This window comes from Periplaneta americana, chromosome 9 (genome assembly GCF_040183065.1).
Source record: "Periplaneta americana isolate PAMFEO1 chromosome 9, P.americana_PAMFEO1_priV1, whole genome shotgun sequence".
Lineage (NCBI taxonomy): Eukaryota > Metazoa > Arthropoda > Insecta > Blattodea > Blattidae > Periplaneta > Periplaneta americana.
Genome location: NC_091125.1, coordinates 90,619,876 through 90,636,586, shown reverse-complemented (window position 1 = coordinate 90,636,586; position 16,711 = coordinate 90,619,876). Strand labels below are relative to the sequence as shown.

Sequence of the window (16,711 nt, the reverse complement as noted above, 5' to 3'; positions counted from 1 at the left end):
TTTCAATAAAATGGACGGTTTTCTTGCAAATTAAATAAAAACATTAACATGCATCGTTATTTTTTTGTCATTAGGAAGTCTGACAACCCTACTGAAGTAACTAGGGAACGGAATTCAGCTGTTCAGACTCAGCGAGTGTGTGTTTTCTTACGTGAGTCGGAGTGTGCTGTTGAAAAAATATGCAGACTTTCAGCCTAATTTTCTAATTAAACATGCACTTAATTAAAAAATCTAGAATAATCTTCAGGTCTCGGGGCTGGCTGTCTCCCCATTGTAAAAAATAATCTTAGTGCTGCTTGAACCATATCTTTTATACTCTGATCGAATAGTGGTTATGATGTCCTCCACTGGAGTTGCAAATGTTGAAGTTTTAGGTAGACGAACTACTCGTTTATCTAGGACAGGGTTGCAAAACTGGGGAAAAATGGGTGAAAGCATTGGAGAAAGAGTTTGTTCCCCCACCCGCAAGGCCAAAGCCTTCAATGACGTTTCTGTGACGTTTGGCAAATACACTATTCTCTCTTCTCCTCTCGCTCTACCGTACAATGACGCGAGGGTTGCAGTGAAGGGATGAGTTACGTATTCCGGTTTATGACGTGTGCTTCAATTGTAGTACAGTTTTGCATCCTTGATCTAGGACGTGTACCACCTCATTATTACCAATGTTTTGTGTCAGTAAATCCAGATTAGTTTTGCCGTAAAGCCCAGGTTCATGCATTTGATACAAGACTATGAATATTAAACACATACCAATTAGAAGTAATGTAAATTCCCAGCTCAGATAGTTTTCTCAGTACAGTGAAGCTGTCAGAGAATTATTAGCGAGTTTCTGCTGAAGAATGTCGAGTATTGCTTGCCTAATGGCTAAAGTTTCACCAGTGAAGAGAGAGACGTTATCCAACTTGATAAATTAAGTGCGTTCATTAGAACAATAATTGAAAAGGGCAGCGTCGGTTCCCTCTGCTGATCTAGAACCATCTGTGTAATATTGGTGCAATACCATACGTTTGGCCTTATCGTCTCGTGAATTTTCCAGAAATTACTGAAGTTTTTGATTCTAGGAAAGATATCCTTAAAGACACAAGATCTGTATCTAACTTCTGCTAAAGGGTCTCCCAATCAACGATAGACTAGTTTATTTTACGACGCTGTATCAACATCTTAGGTTATTTAACGTCTGAATGAGATGAAGGTGATAATGCCGGTGAAATGAGTCCGGGGTCCAGCACCGAAAGTTACCCAACATTTGCTCAAATTGAGTTGAGGAAAAACCCCGGAAGAAACCTCAACCAGGCAACTTGTCCCGACCGGGATTCGAACCCGGGCCACCTGGTTTCACGGCCAGATGCGCTAGCCATTATTCCACAGGTGTGGACCCAATCAACGATGAAGGTAGGAAGGCTAGAAAGCTTTCATTGAATGAGGGAAAAGTATTTTTCCACATGTTAAGAGGTAGACTATGCAGATCTGATCCCACTTGTCATTCTTGTTTTTCAGCAGAAGTTCTTGCAGCAATTTTTAATTTTGTAAAGCGGATATTGGAAAAATAATTACATTTGGAGCCTATGAACGTGCTACCTAGCAAACGTTTTCTGTTGTTAAGTGGTAAAATTTTGATTTTCAAAAGTAATACCTCTTTTCGTGGGTTACCACTTATTCCCAGAATACATCTAGCCAATGGGTAAAGAATGCTTCGAAACTGTTTTTCTTTAATTCTAGAGAACTTGCTGATAATGATACATAATTTTTCAGGTTTCTTAGAACAGTATATTAATGGGCACTACACTTTCTTCGTTCTAAGTAGGTAAAGATGAAGACTGCATGAATTGATTCCTTGTCGCATTCCGGAGAAGATTACAATGTTAACACCCTATTCAAGAATATGACATTAATTTGGGACACCTTCCTAAGCCAGTATTTACTCACAGGCAAATGTATGTTGTATCTAGTCGCGTAAAGGATCCAAATGATTTACAAATAGTATTTAAAAAGGCAACTGAGATAGACTAAAATATTAGTAACGTATGTACAAGAAATATTGTTTATGAAGAGGTGTTATTGTAAGAAAATAAGAGCACAATAGCATTCGCTTAAATCTCAGCCGCAAAAAAGGATATTTCAGATAACTGTTTGATTATCCTTCCATATAGCACGCGTATCCACACAGTCTCCACTTTCAAATAGTTTCATAAACAACTAGTAACGTAGTCTCCATTCTTTAAGACGCAAATTTTCTGACAAAATGTATGGACAATTAAGTTACAGCTCATTCATTTTGTCAAGACACTCGCGATGTGCAGTACGGGAACAACGTTTCAATGGAGGGGGTAGGAGTAGAAGGGAAGGTCGGGCGTGTGAACTCCGAGTTCAAGGAAAAGACTAACTCATTCCCCTATAATTCCTAAGTAGACTCATCCGATCTCGTGCGCAGTTCTGTAGGAAGATTGGGGGAGTGTCTGGACATAATGCATGAGCTGTACGTTTGTTTAGTTCATTTGAAACTCGGTGCCCCATATCGTGCTCCACTGACATTCTTTTCCCAAATAAAGCGTAGAAGTTCTTGCGTTGTCGCACTGAAATATTACTGAAAATCTGTGATGCTTAGAATTGAAAGAAAGGAGATTAAAGCCTTCTACCAAAACACGTCGGGAACAGTCGAACATTAAGAAAATAATTATTTTGGCTCAATGTATATAACAATTTTTTCTGATCAACTTATGTATTACACACACAAGAATCTTATGTCAAATTGGTTTACAGAGAGTAGAGTTTATGCATAATTATAATGATTATAGATAATGTGTACGTGTGTAAATTACACAACAAACCTATTCTTATTTACACAGACATATTATAAAGAACATAATCATAATTAAAAGACAATAGTGACACTAGAACACTTAAACCTAGTGTACCGTAACTGTGTATTGTTGAAGTAAAAGCGTATAAAATGCTACAATTCAGAAAAATTGCGTTCCAGATAAAGTTTTTTTGTTCAGTGGTTGTATAGATAATCGGATTGTTTCGAATCGAACTCTACTCGATAAAACTCAATACAATGTCGATTTTGAAGACAATCAAACAAGCAATGATATACTGAACGAACTGATAACACAGTACGTAGCTAATTAAGAAGCAATATGTACATAGCCTGGCTTTGTGTTGTTATTTTTGTATAGATAACCCAGCACTGAAGAAAGACGACATCTTTCTTTGTTGCGTGTGTATATTTTTAAGACCCTTCTGTAGAGTTTTGTTGTGGCTTTATTGGGAAGCAATAAACATGTAGTTTTGTATAATGCGAACTGTATGGGTTGTATGTACATTGCAATAAACAATAAAAACTATTAAAATGACCGCACTTTAGGACTACTGTTGTAAACCATGTTATGGTCACGTCCTTTTGTTCTTGGTTTCATCTTTTCTGAGATTATTGTTGGTCTCTTTCTCTCTTGATGCGTGCTGATCGAACAGTTTAGTATTCTTTCGTTGTTGATTTTTTATATACATTTTCTTTTAAGTTACCATCTCCATATTTCTTTTATATCATGATCTGTGATGTAGTGTAATAATGTAAGTGTCCCTTAATTGATCACTAGTGTGTTATTACAAATTGAGGCGTGTGTGGAACAAGAACTTAACTATCAAATTTTGAATTTTAGACAAAGCATTAAACATTTTACAGATGACATAACAGCATTGCGCAGAATGACGTTCAAATGTTTCTAGAAAGCGTTGTATTTGTTGGAGGGAAATTATATTTTGACAGAAGGGAGATGTGTTACTAACGATTTCAATATTATACCGAAAAAGGAAAAATGATGTAACGACGTCAAGTTGTTATTCCAGAGAACGCCTCAATTATTGTTCTTCCTTCCATATAGCCTAGATGTCCAAGATACTTTTATATTTTTTAATCCTTCGTTTCCTGATGTTTTTCCCTTTTCATTCGAAACTGATTGACTGACATGTGATATTTTATTGCTCTCTTATTTTAAAATTTAATTTAGGATTTGTCATCATAAGAGAGTATAACCTAATGTATAATATGTTATATTTTTCCTTACTATTATTGTTGTTATTATTAGGCCTATTATTATTATTATTATTATTATTATTATTATTATTATTATTATTTTATTACTATTATGGTCGTTTCAGGCCATCTAGGGACCAAGTGAAGCAACCTACTGCGTTTATTTCCGTTTCTTCTTTTCCACTTCCTTTCTGGCTTTCCAAAATAGTTCTTCATCCTATCATCACAGTCTAGTATATACAGTCACGAAGCTTAAGTTGTGAAGGTGCTAGAAACAATAGACTGTGTCGGTAGTATTTCGCATTGTCTGTAATGAGGCGTTATTAGCGATCCTAGTGGTTAGCAACTATCTATGGATGCATATTTACTACGTATTGAGCTTCGTGACTGTATATACTAGACTGTGCTATCATCGTCTTTTCTCTTTCTCTCTTCTGTCCAGATGTTGTTTTCTTCCTTTCATTCATCTGAAACTTATAAAGTTTTTTATTAACTTTCTAAACCTTGTTTTATCCTGCATTGTTTCTTCTGTTATCCTCATCTTGTTAATACCTTTTCTTATCCCTTGGAACCATTGGTTATCGGGCTTACTCTCGTATTTGTTGGAAAATTCGTTTTGTGAGTCTGGTATCATCCATCCTCGTTAAATGGCCGAAGCATCTAATTCTGCTTTTTCTGATTGTATACGACATTATTATTATCATGTGTAATAATATGTATCCTAACACTATCAGAACCTTATTATGTGTCATGTTCGTGCTATATTAAACGATTCCAAATGATAGAAATAATTTTATAAGCTTATTACAAAGTAACTATTAACTGTAACGACCCAGAAACAAAACATGGGCCACCTGAATTTTCCAAGTTCCAGTTATAACATACGCCTACTGCGCATGCTCAGTGCTTACTGAGCTGCGTAATTTGCGTAATTAATCCATTGACTACATATTGATTTACAGTAATGTGATCGAAATGTATCTGAGGAGATGTTTTTGTTTACTTTCTCCTCTCGCAAGTCTTGCGGAATGGATGATTGCAGTTACACTCACCCCCCCTCCCCACCCTGCGGAGCAATGACCTCAAGGAGCGTATAAATGTTTCACATAACCATTGGAATTCCCTTCGTATAAATTTTTATTATTTAAGTTCTTTCGTTTTCTGCCTTCTCAATTCATTACGATTTTATTACGGAAACACTGAAAAAATATACAAACGTTCACATATTGAGAAATCTACTATTGATTATCGGGATATTTTGTTTCGCCTGTCTGAAGTATCTCGTTTCTAATGAATGTTTTACATGCTTGTCGCTTATATTAGGTACTTACTTTGTGAAAGAAACACGATAACTGAGCAGTTTGTGAACTTGTGTATAGATTTCAGCGATAAAGAATATTTATTCCCTTGCATTGAAATACTCCATTTTACATCCTGCAGAATAAATTATATACACGTTAATCACTTGCATTGTTTTAACGGCCGACTGACTTGGATTTTATAATAGCTTAGCTTTGTTTTGCTTCTTTTCTATTGCTCCTTTGTAGACTTTGTATGTAAAGGTAGCCCCTATTTAGGATAATTAAAATAAATAAATAACAACAATTAATATTTACTGTCATGAAATAAATCCTCTTTAATGAATATTTAGCATCCACAATAACGTAAGTTTTATGTCGTTAAGATACCGTACTAAATTAAATTTCCCTATTAACAACAAAATTTGGTTACGGAAGAAATGATGACGTAATAATAAAGTATTGCATACTGTTCCGTTTCTAGTAAAGAAGTTTTGAGTTATTGGAGAATATTTCATTTGTGCCTTGTGTTATTTATACTACTTCTGTGTAATATACGTAGATGGAAAAGCAATGATTTCTTCACTTTTGATCAGATGTTGGAGTCAAACAACATTGAACAGGAATCTGTTCACCTGGAAACAGGTAAGTTTATAGCATTTGCAAACATGAAATTATTTACTTCAACTATCAATAACAAACCGAACTTATTAAATTGAAAGATACCATCAGTGTGTGTGATTGAAACGCTTCTATAATTATTATTACCATAACAATGTTAAAATAAAACACGAGTGATATTTAAGTAATCCCAGTATTTTTAAATACGAGACATTTTATTATAATTATTTGAGTTCAGAGTCAGTTACAAGAAATATTTAGCATCGTAACATGTTATGCAAAATTATAATATATTGTAGGTAGGTAAATAAGAAAGTCTTGATTGAAATGATATTCAAGTTTCTTGAATCTTAAAAAAAAAATCTCTCACTTTTGTTGGTAATAATATTGTTGGAAACGTCAAAATGAGAGAAAAAATGAGTCATTTCAAGTATACGCGCACTCAATTTTCACTATGGAAAATTCATTTTCTTTTTGACACAAGAAGATCACCGCCAAGGATACATAAAATTGTAATACTGTTTTTTTTTTTTAATAATTTTCTATACGTATAAAATATTGAAGAAGGTAGAGTAACTTAGAAGCTCTCATATAAATCTACAAACCGTTCACATTTTATTACTAAATAAGGTCATTTGGTATTTGATAAAAATCAAGAACAACTTAGCCTATTTCGAAAACGAAAGTCTGATCGACCACGCAGATATATAGGTCTAATAACATTATATTCATATTATTTAACGACCCTCACATTTAAGCCCCTTTAACCTCGTCACATTTCTCGACTTCCTCCTCTTGTAACCCATTCTTAACTTTACAGTTCTCGACCTCCTTACAACTAGCTCCTTACATTTTAACCCGCTCTAACCATATCACAAACCTCGTCCCCCTGTGAATTAGCTATCTCCTTTTCTAGCACACTCAAACCTTGTCACAGAGGTAGGTACCGGTACCTCGGCCTCCTGTCACTTAGCGCTCTTGTATTGCGGTTGCTAAATAATGTAATATTTACGATAATTGTTTATCTTAATTTACTGAATATGTCATATGAATTACATGTAAAAATCCTATCGTTTTTCTTTCAGAAGCAGATCAATGCAATCTCATATGGCCGACGTAATTCGTCAAATGATCTGAAAGGCGTATTACGAGAAAAGATAAAAGTGGAAAGAGAGAAGATCGAGAAGTTCCGCAAAGAAAGCGGAAAGATTGTGATCAGCAAAGTGACTGTCGATGCAGTGAGTTTGATCATTTCATAATATTCTAATATCACTATTATCATTGTTTCGATTAGACTGTCCAGTTCTATATGCATAATTATGAGTATATGTTACACACTGAAGAAAGCTCTAGTTAGAGCACAATGTTGGCTGCTCCAGAACTGATGTGGTTCTGTAGAAGGTTCGTAATATAGATAGACTTGAAATCCCAATTATTGATAAGCACAGTACGCATTACTATTTTCTAGGTCTTCTCTATAATTTATTCAACATAAGATACTTCCAAATCCTTCATAATTACAATTAAATTATGGTATAAATGTTCATACTTCGAAATAGTTCAAGTCCACACCTGTGGAGTAACGGTCAGCGCGTCTGGCTGCGAAACCGGTGGCACGGGTTCGATTCCCGGTCGGGGCAAGTTACCTGGTTGTGGTTTTTTCCGGAGGTTTCCCTCAACCCAATATGAGCAAATGCTGGGTAACTTTCGGTGCTGGATCCCGGACTCATTTCACCGGCATTATCACCTTCATCACATTCAGACGCTAAATAACCTTAGATTTGATAAAGCGTCGTAAAATAACCGACTAAAATAAAAAAAAATAGTTCAAGAGCTTTTTTGTAAATTAGTGGAAGTCTTATCTGATGACAGTGATGTTTCGAACAAATCATACATAACTTTACACATTTCTCTATATCCTGATTAATTCCTGGCCAGTAAATTGTCATTTTAACTCTAATTACCATTCTGCTAATACTAGGCTATTCTATATGTAAGTTATATAGCATAATCTAAATTTAACACAAGAAATACTAAAATCAGAAGTAAACACTGAAATACTAAAGCAATTGTCTTTAGAGACAATTAATATTAGGTACCCTCCACAAAACTGGCTTCATTTATACACTGACGGATCCTTGATCTCCAGAGAACAAGGTGTCGGTGCAGGTGTTACGTGCTGTCTCTTTTCAATTTATAGATATCTTGGGTATGGAACAACAAGTTTTGATGGAGAAATCATTGCAATAAGTGAAAGTCTCAGGAATCTTCTATGCCACATCAATAAATTTAAAAATGCAGTTATATTGTCAGACTCCAAAGCAGCTATTCTATCAATAGTCTCTAAACACACACCTTCATCTCAAACAGCAGAAATACGGTAACTAAAATGCTCTCTCAATTAATATCACTCAATAAAAGAATTGTATTCCAATGGATACCATCCCATTGTGGAATCCTGGGAAACGAGAATGCGGATGCTTTAGCAAAGAAGGGCAGCACTGCTACTTACAGACCTGTTACTAAATCTACGTATTACTCTGTGAAAAGATTTATTAAATCTACATACTTAGACTTCAACAAACAAACTTTGATAACACAATCTCAAGGGAAAAAATGGAACTCTCTGCATCAAAATCCACAGTTAATTCCCGATTTACCACGAAAATCGTCTGTAGCTCCATTTAGATTGGCAACAGGCCATGATTGTTTGGCCAAACACGTGCATAGAATTGGAATATATAAGTCCCCTAACTGCCCATTGTGCAACTCAAACCAAGAAATGGATTCGGAACACCTCAAAATCTGTGCTTCAGTGGCTGGCCATGATAATAGCTTTGAAAAATATTGGAGTGCAAGAGGTCAAATGACTTTATTGTCTTACGCCTGGCATTAGAAAACAACAACAACATATAGCATAGTATTTCGTCGTTGTTCCTGCAATAGCTCCTATGCGCGAAATGTAAAATTTTTCAGTAGGAGGGAAAAACACATTTATTCATTCTATGGCAGTGATACATAGGAGACTGTGAATTCTTACGTTTTCGAAAGAAAGAAATATAATTAGGCACATATAGGAGATTTTATTATTTGCTGCATCACTATTTAAGTTATTTAATAGAGCAAAAATCTGAAAGTTGATAAATATGTCAGGTTTTATTGCAGGAACAACGACGATTTCTTAACATTTTTGGAACAATAATTCTATCCCAGTGAAAAAATAATAATACTTTAATTACATTCATTTCTCCTTTAAAGTCTCAACATTGCTTCACAAGAACATCAACATCTTTATAGTGTTTAGGGCAACCATACAAAACATACTCTTTCAGTTTACAAAGTACAGAGTCCTTAGTTATAGTCTATAATTTGATATTAACTGCCAGTTTTTATGAGTAACAGGCAAGTTGATATCATCATCAGTCTATAATAATATTATTGTCACATCCTGGATCCGTAAAGTCTCGAAACAAGTTTAACTTGTAAGGCTGCAAGCTTAACATCATTCTTTGGAGTCTTGTTCTTATTTTATGAAGAGACTTCTTGAACAAGTATGACCTGCTTCGATCTTACCTTTATTTCTAAGTCTATATTGTTTAAATTTTTCTGCTCCGAAACAAATACTCAGAATTTCCTTGTCAATCTGAAAGTACTTTGCACCACAGTAAGTGTTTTAGTTTATGAAGCATGAGCTATAGGCCTACACTGGCCATCTTGGAGCAAAACTGCTCCTAATCCAAATGAACTTGCATCAACACTCAAGGTTAACTCTTTGGATGATAAAACTGTAAAACTGGTGCTTCAGTTAGTTTATTTGAAAATTCTTGAAACAATTTCTCATGAGTCTCATTCCAGAAGAATTCAACATCATTTTTCATCAACTCTCTGAGAGGAACAGACAAATTTCCAAACTTAAGAATATGGATATTATGGATATTTATTAATAATGGTTCACAATAAGTACATGAACTTAACAAATTGCAATTAACATATACACAAATAGCAATTATACACTATAAATAAAAATTTGAAGGGTTCAGAGCCATAGTGGGCCAAGCGCCATATATTAAAAACGAAGAAAACAAGGGCTAAAATTAAGTGATTACCACAATTTAATGAAACATATAACAAGTAATATGAAGTATGCACATTAAAACTAAATGACATGTCAATCTTCATTAAACAATGGTATTCACTTAACAATAACCCTTGCTTTCTCCTCTTTTAATAAATGGCGCTTGGCCCACTATGACTCTGAACCCTTCATTTAATACCTCATTTTCCATCATCTATTTCAATTTATTTTGGCTTTAAGTTGCACTTACATCTAGTTTTTAGTGCAAGAAGTTAAGAATAAATATAGATGAACAATTAAACATTCCTAATATTCTTTGTAACGACTTATTATCAGTACCGTAGTTTAAGTTCCTTTACTGTTTTAATCTTATCTTTTTGAATTGGCATACACTTAGAGCTAAAAATATACCCCAATAATTAAATTTTTCAACAAAAAATTCACATTTTAAGATTAAAGTTTATACCTGTCGCTTTACAATTTATAAAGCTTGCAACAAAATTGCATGAAGCCTTTTTTTTTTTTTGCTATGAACCCAATACTAAATGTCATCTTGATATGTTATGACATGTTCACTATATTAAAATATCTGAGGTGCATATCTATGAAAAATTTAGGGTCATTGTTAAGTCAGCAGTTCAGTAGTATTGAATAAGGAAAAATCAGATGGCGATTTAATCAAGATTTAATGCGTGTGTTGTGACTGACAGGTATACGGAGGGATGCGCGGCGTCATCGGACTGGTGGGTCAGAATTCGTCGTTGGACCCGAAAGAGGGCATCTGCTACCGCGGACACACACTCCCAGAACTGCGCAAGAAATTGCCTACAGCGCCTAACTGCGCGGAGCCGCTACCGGAGGGATTATTCTGGCTACTGTGCACTGGCGATGTACCTACCAGGGATCAGGTGAGTGCAATAATAATAATAATAATAATAATAATAATAATAATAATCATCTTCCTAACAAGTATTAGGCCAAGTGGCCTGTTACGGTCTCAAACTGGAATTTAATAATAATGATAATAATAATAATAATAATAGTAATAATAATAGGCCTAATAATAATAATAATAATAATAATAATAATAATAATAATAATAATAATAATAATAATAATAATAATAGTTGTAATATATAAGGCCAAATTAATATTTATACACTAGCAGCCTATATTTTTTTAATGAATTTATGACTTTTAAAGTAAAAGAAATGCCGATGAATTTAATATGTACTTAAAAATAAATGAATTAAGCTTCTATAACAGCACGAATGCTAATAATTGTGTATATAAAATTTCATATTCCTTACAAGTTAAAGAAAAGTGGCTTGGTTGTGTTAAATCAGCTCTGAATTGCTTTTCAAAACTTATATTTAAGTTTTTCCCCTCAGACGTGCACAAATATCACAGTCGTATATAGGTAACGTAAATATATTGATGTACATTGATATTGTAACATCTCCCGTATTTTTAACAACGAATTAAATAACAGTATATTAATTAGAACACTAAAATGTAATCAATTTTTTTAAATAAATGTACTTATTAGGAGGTTTTAAAAACTCTCCTGACTTAATGACAGGAGGATGAGATTTTGAATAATTGTTTTCAAAATTGCCCTTATAAATTGAGTTTTACCTCGATATTAAACGAATATGTTCTTATCACAAAATTTAATTGCAAAGAATCTTCTTGAACCTCGTGATTTTTTTCTAAAATAATTTCCCTGCAAAATATAGTACCCATTTCATAGTTTAACAATCTTTTAAGCCCATATTTGAATATTTATTACAGGTGTGCTTAAAGGTTTTAGCAATATTTACGTGTGCAATTCACGACCAGAATTCTTTTTTTATCTGCTTTCATTTTTCCTTTGTCACGAAACTAGTACCAGTTCCTAATGAATGGTAAAAGGTTCGTTATCTCGCAACATCTAATTGGTAATTACAGTAGGCTAGTGAGTGAGTTGGGGACGGATTGGGATCATTGACAGGTAACAGTGCCAATCAAAAAATTGACATTATCTTGAGACTGGGAAGATGGGCAATGCTAAAAATGTCTCTTCTTGAAAAAGAATAAAATAAATGTTACAAAATACTTTGCTTTGCGTGACACTAGTTGAGCAAAAATGAAGCTGCATTTTATAAAATCTGTTGGTACACGTAGGCTGTATTCAATCATTTATATAATCGCATAACTAGAAAGAAAAGTGGTGTTCATATTTTAGTTGAACCAAATTTGCAGTATAATGTTACAAATATGAGTTCCTTTTCTGTCGAGCAAGTGTAACTGTAATAGTTAAGGAAATGTTTCCAAACATAATAATGACCCTTTTGATTTTAGTAAATTTTCTGGGTTTCTCCCACTTCTCCCTAGATGTCCTGGTCAGTATCGTACTTCAAGTACTTCTTTTCCTGCAATTGGGTGTACTCCATTATGTTTCTCGAGAGTGATCATTGAATTATTTAGACTGCTGGCCAATACCCTTTGTATTCTGGCTGCCTCTCGCAAGCAATTAATGTCATGACAAAAAGATTTCCAAGAGTTTCGTTTGACTAGAGAATAGATTTTTTGTAATCTGTCAGAGTGGCATGGTATGCTGTTCAGTTCTCGTTTATTTTAGCTGCAATAAAAAGAGTTCAAGGTCTTTGTACCACCACATAACTCTACTAGGTCTGGACCTTGTTTGTACTGGACAATTAATCTGCCACATTTTAGTACCGGTACGAAATCATTCACTTAATGCCCTGTACTGTCAGCGATAAAGAAATTGCGACCTCTTACTGGTATTGACCCGATCATTGTTATTAATTCCTATTTACATAGAACACTATCAGTTTTTCTCGGATTTCTGAAGGAAGTAGTTCCAACATTGACTACATTAAGTTCAAAACAATTAATCTGCCTATGATCTGGTAAGGATGGCTCGTCAGAAATAATCCATTGTTTCTCTAGATTATTGACGTATTGTGTGGATATGTAATGTCGAGAGATTCTTTCTGAATTCTGTTAACAAATTTTGGTCTATGCAAATCTGGCTTTCAGGTAGTAGCTCCCTGTAAAGCAGGTATGAATAATTTCAAGGAAAAATTGTTCCGGGTCAGGGTATCGATCCCGGGACCCTTCGCTTAGCGCGCGAACGCTCTACCGACTGAGCTACTCCAGGAACCATACATGACACCGTCAAAATTTTTTTTTTTTTTAATTATTCAAACCTGCTTTACAGGGAGCTACTACCTGAAAGCCAGATTTGCATAATACATTCGTTACTGGAGGTACGATAACAGAAAGCGACAATTTAAGTCACACAGCATTTGTGTGCACTCATAGTTGAGTTCTGGCGTCTTGTCAGCTCATATGAGTTGTGTGGATATAAAGGAAAAATTGTGACGGTGTCATGTATGGTTCCTGGGGTAGCTCAGTCGGTAGAGCGTTCGCGCGCTAAGCGAAGGATCCCGGAATCGATACCCGGCCCCGGAACAATTTTTCCTTGAAATTATTCAAATTTTGGTCTATTTTCAACATTAAGTACAATCACGTTATTGGCTAATTTAGCAGGAATTCAACACTGAGATTTGTATTCTTTCTACCCCAACTTTTATGGCGAACATTCGAATCACAACATATCAGAGATTTTGATCTCCATTCATGAAGTACTCCACACTTGTGGAGTAACGGTCAGCGCGTCTGTCCGCGAAACCAGGTGGCCCGGGTTCGAATCCCGGTCGGGGCAAGTTACCTGGTTGAGGTTTTTTCTGGGGTTTTCCCTCAACCCAATACGAGCAAATGCTGGGTAACTTTCGGTGCTGGACCCCGGACTCATTTCACCGGCATTATTACCTTCATTTCATTCAGACGCTAAATAACCTTAGATGTTGATACAGCGTCGTAAAATAACCCAGTAAAATAAATTCATGAAGTATTCCACGAGTGATTCTAGCTTCCTTCTTGGAAAAACTGTTCTGATGTCATAAGGAAGGAAAACAGATCTCATGTTTAGGTCTTTCTGTTACAATTTCCTGTCCATAAGTTTATCCTCATATTAGCGATGTCTCCAGAACATAATTGTAATAAAGCTAAGCATTCTATCGTTGACATTCATATTTTGAACATCGGTCGGAGCTAAAAGAAATAAGTCAAAATATCCAGTTTTTGGGTTATGCAACAATTTGAACAACGGATGCCATGCGCATCGAACGGTGGAAGAAGGAACTAAGACTTATAAATGTTCTTTGGTCTTCTATAATATAAAACTATTAGTATAAAAATATATACATTTGTGTTATTAGTGGAATGTTTTTTGCTTCTCCTGAAAAGTTGTGAAAAGTGACTTAGTTCCTTTTAGCTCCGACTGCTTCTATATATCAACTTACATTTTCACGCTTCCGAGACTCATCACACGACTGTTATTGATTCAGATAGAGAGCTGAAGAATAAGGCTTACAACCGGTTTAAATTCGACGGGTCAGAAACATCCGTCAAGTTCCAGCATCCGACCGAATCTTCGAATTTCAATCGGTTACACCTAATGTTGAGCAGGCTAAACAGAGCACCAGGCACACTTCATCATACATGAAACTGACATTTTCTGAATACACAAATAGAATAACAATTGAAGGAAATTTACTTTGTCTTATTAAAAAATGTGTTTGCTTAATTCATTCATTCATTCATTCATTCATTCATTCATTCATTCATTCATTCATTCATTCATTCATTCATTCATTCATTCATTCATTCATTCATTCTCAGTGTTCTGCCCAAGGACAGGTCTTTCACTGCAAGCCTAACTTTCTCTTATTTTTCCTATTTTCTGCTTTCCTCTTTGTCTCTTCATATAATCCATATACAGTATCTTAATGTAGCCTCGTCTATCATCTGGTGTCTTCTTCTGCTCCGAACTCTACTCTCGTTCACCATTCCTTGCAGTGCATCCTTCAGTAGGCAGTTTCTTGTCAGCCAATGTCCCAACCAATTCCTTTTCCTCTTCCTGAAGCTATGCAATTGATTGAACACTTTAATATACTTATCTTCATAACTAATACATAAATGAATAAATGAACACCAGTAACAAAGGGAATAAGTCTAATGCATAATATTAAATCTGGTATGTAAAGAAATGAAAGAACAGAATAAATTACAGTTACTTACTAAATAGAAGACAAAGTAAGTACAAATATTTTATTGTAATGTTTATACTTTAATCTCAAAATGCATACTTCTAAAAGAGTAGTTATAAATATATAACACCTTTGATATCAGATAATGGACGATATTAAGATATATAGATCATATAAGGAGACAAAGATGAAGGCAGAAAATAGGAAAGATTGGAGAGAGCTGGGTTTGCAGTGAAAGGTCTGCCTTTGGGCAGAACACTATGAATGAATTAATTAATTAATTTCTCTAAGAAGCTTAATTATTACTTCATTAATAATTTTTTTAAGAAGTTAGAGTGTTATTAACAAAAACGAAAATACTCTCAAGTTCTAATTCTTATGCTTGTACTTTCACGATGCATGTTGTTGCTCTTGAAGATGCACAACTGTAATACCTGGATGAATGAATGAATCAATGAATGAATCAACTAGTAAATAAATGAATTAATGAATGAATGAACCGATCAGTTAATCAATCAATGAATTCATGGATGAATGAACCAATGAATCGATGGATGAATGAAGAAATGAATCCATGGATGGATGGATGGACGAATGCATGTACGGTTGGACAGATAGATGGATGGATGACTGATTGAATATAGTTAGAGAGAAATAATTATCAGTTAAATGATAGGCATTCACGATGATAATCACGTCCTTGCAAGGGCTCTTGCAACTCGTGTCTGGCTCAATGTGGTCTGCCTTTGCCGTCCACCCACAAGGAATGAGAAATAACTCGAATATTCGTTAAACCGGACACTGAGATACTCCGCGAGATGAAAGAGCTTTACACACTGATTTCAGCACCAGACGTTCAATAGTAACATAATTATAATTTCTATTTTTCATAACCGGTTGTGCAGGTCTCTAGATCCAGAGCTCTTCGATGAGCACAATGTAAATCTATTTCTTTGCTATCCTCTCGTGTGAGACTAAAAAAAAGCCTTTTATGTTGAAGATTTACTTGTATTATCTTTATCTTTGTAGCTTTGTTCGTCTAAGATAAGCTTATTTTATTCAGGCCAGTAAAAGCTTTTCCTTTCAGACTTTTCTTTGCTCTAAGGGAAATGTCATTTTGTAAGAACTAAGATTGTTAAAAAATACAAGGTATTTTTCACTCAGACTGTAAGGCTGAAATTCTCACTTATGTTGCAGGTGGACTGCATCACGCATGAATGGAACAAACGGGCCGATCTGCCACAGTTCGTGATAGACATGCTTCTGAGCTTCCCCAAGGAGGTGCACCCTATGGCGCAACTAGGCGCCACTCTCACCACTCTCAGCACTTGCAGCCAGTTCGCCAAACAGGTCGGCAAAGTCAAGAAAGAACAGCTGTGGGAGGTGAATAATTTTAAAATTCATAATAAATACATTTTATTCTTATTTTATTCTCATAATTCTTGGGAAAAATACCGTACCATGACTTAATGTAATTAAAAGTCAAGCCTGTCGTGCCTACTAAAAGGAGCAACGTTGGAAAGCTACTAACTGGCATCTAAACTGGTCCAGCCTTAGCAAC

At 34.9% G+C, this 16,711-nt stretch overlaps 1 protein-coding gene across 1 annotated transcript in view; it reads left to right on the top strand.

Annotated features, from left to right (window-relative positions):
- The first annotated feature begins 5,799 nt into the window (after positions 1–5,799).
- Positions 5,800–16,711, top strand: part of LOC138706232 (probable citrate synthase 2, mitochondrial) — a 28,242-nt gene continuing 17,330 nt past the window's right edge. Inside the window, exons 1-4 of the mRNA XM_069835276.1 lie at positions 5,800–5,979; positions 7,041–7,193; positions 10,741–10,938; positions 16,348–16,533. Coding sequence (XP_069691377.1) covers positions 5,908–5,979; positions 7,041–7,193; positions 10,741–10,938; positions 16,348–16,533 — 609 coding nt within the window. The 5' untranslated portion in view covers positions 5,800–5,907. The remainder of the gene's footprint in view (positions 5,980–7,040; positions 7,194–10,740; positions 10,939–16,347; positions 16,534–16,711) is intronic.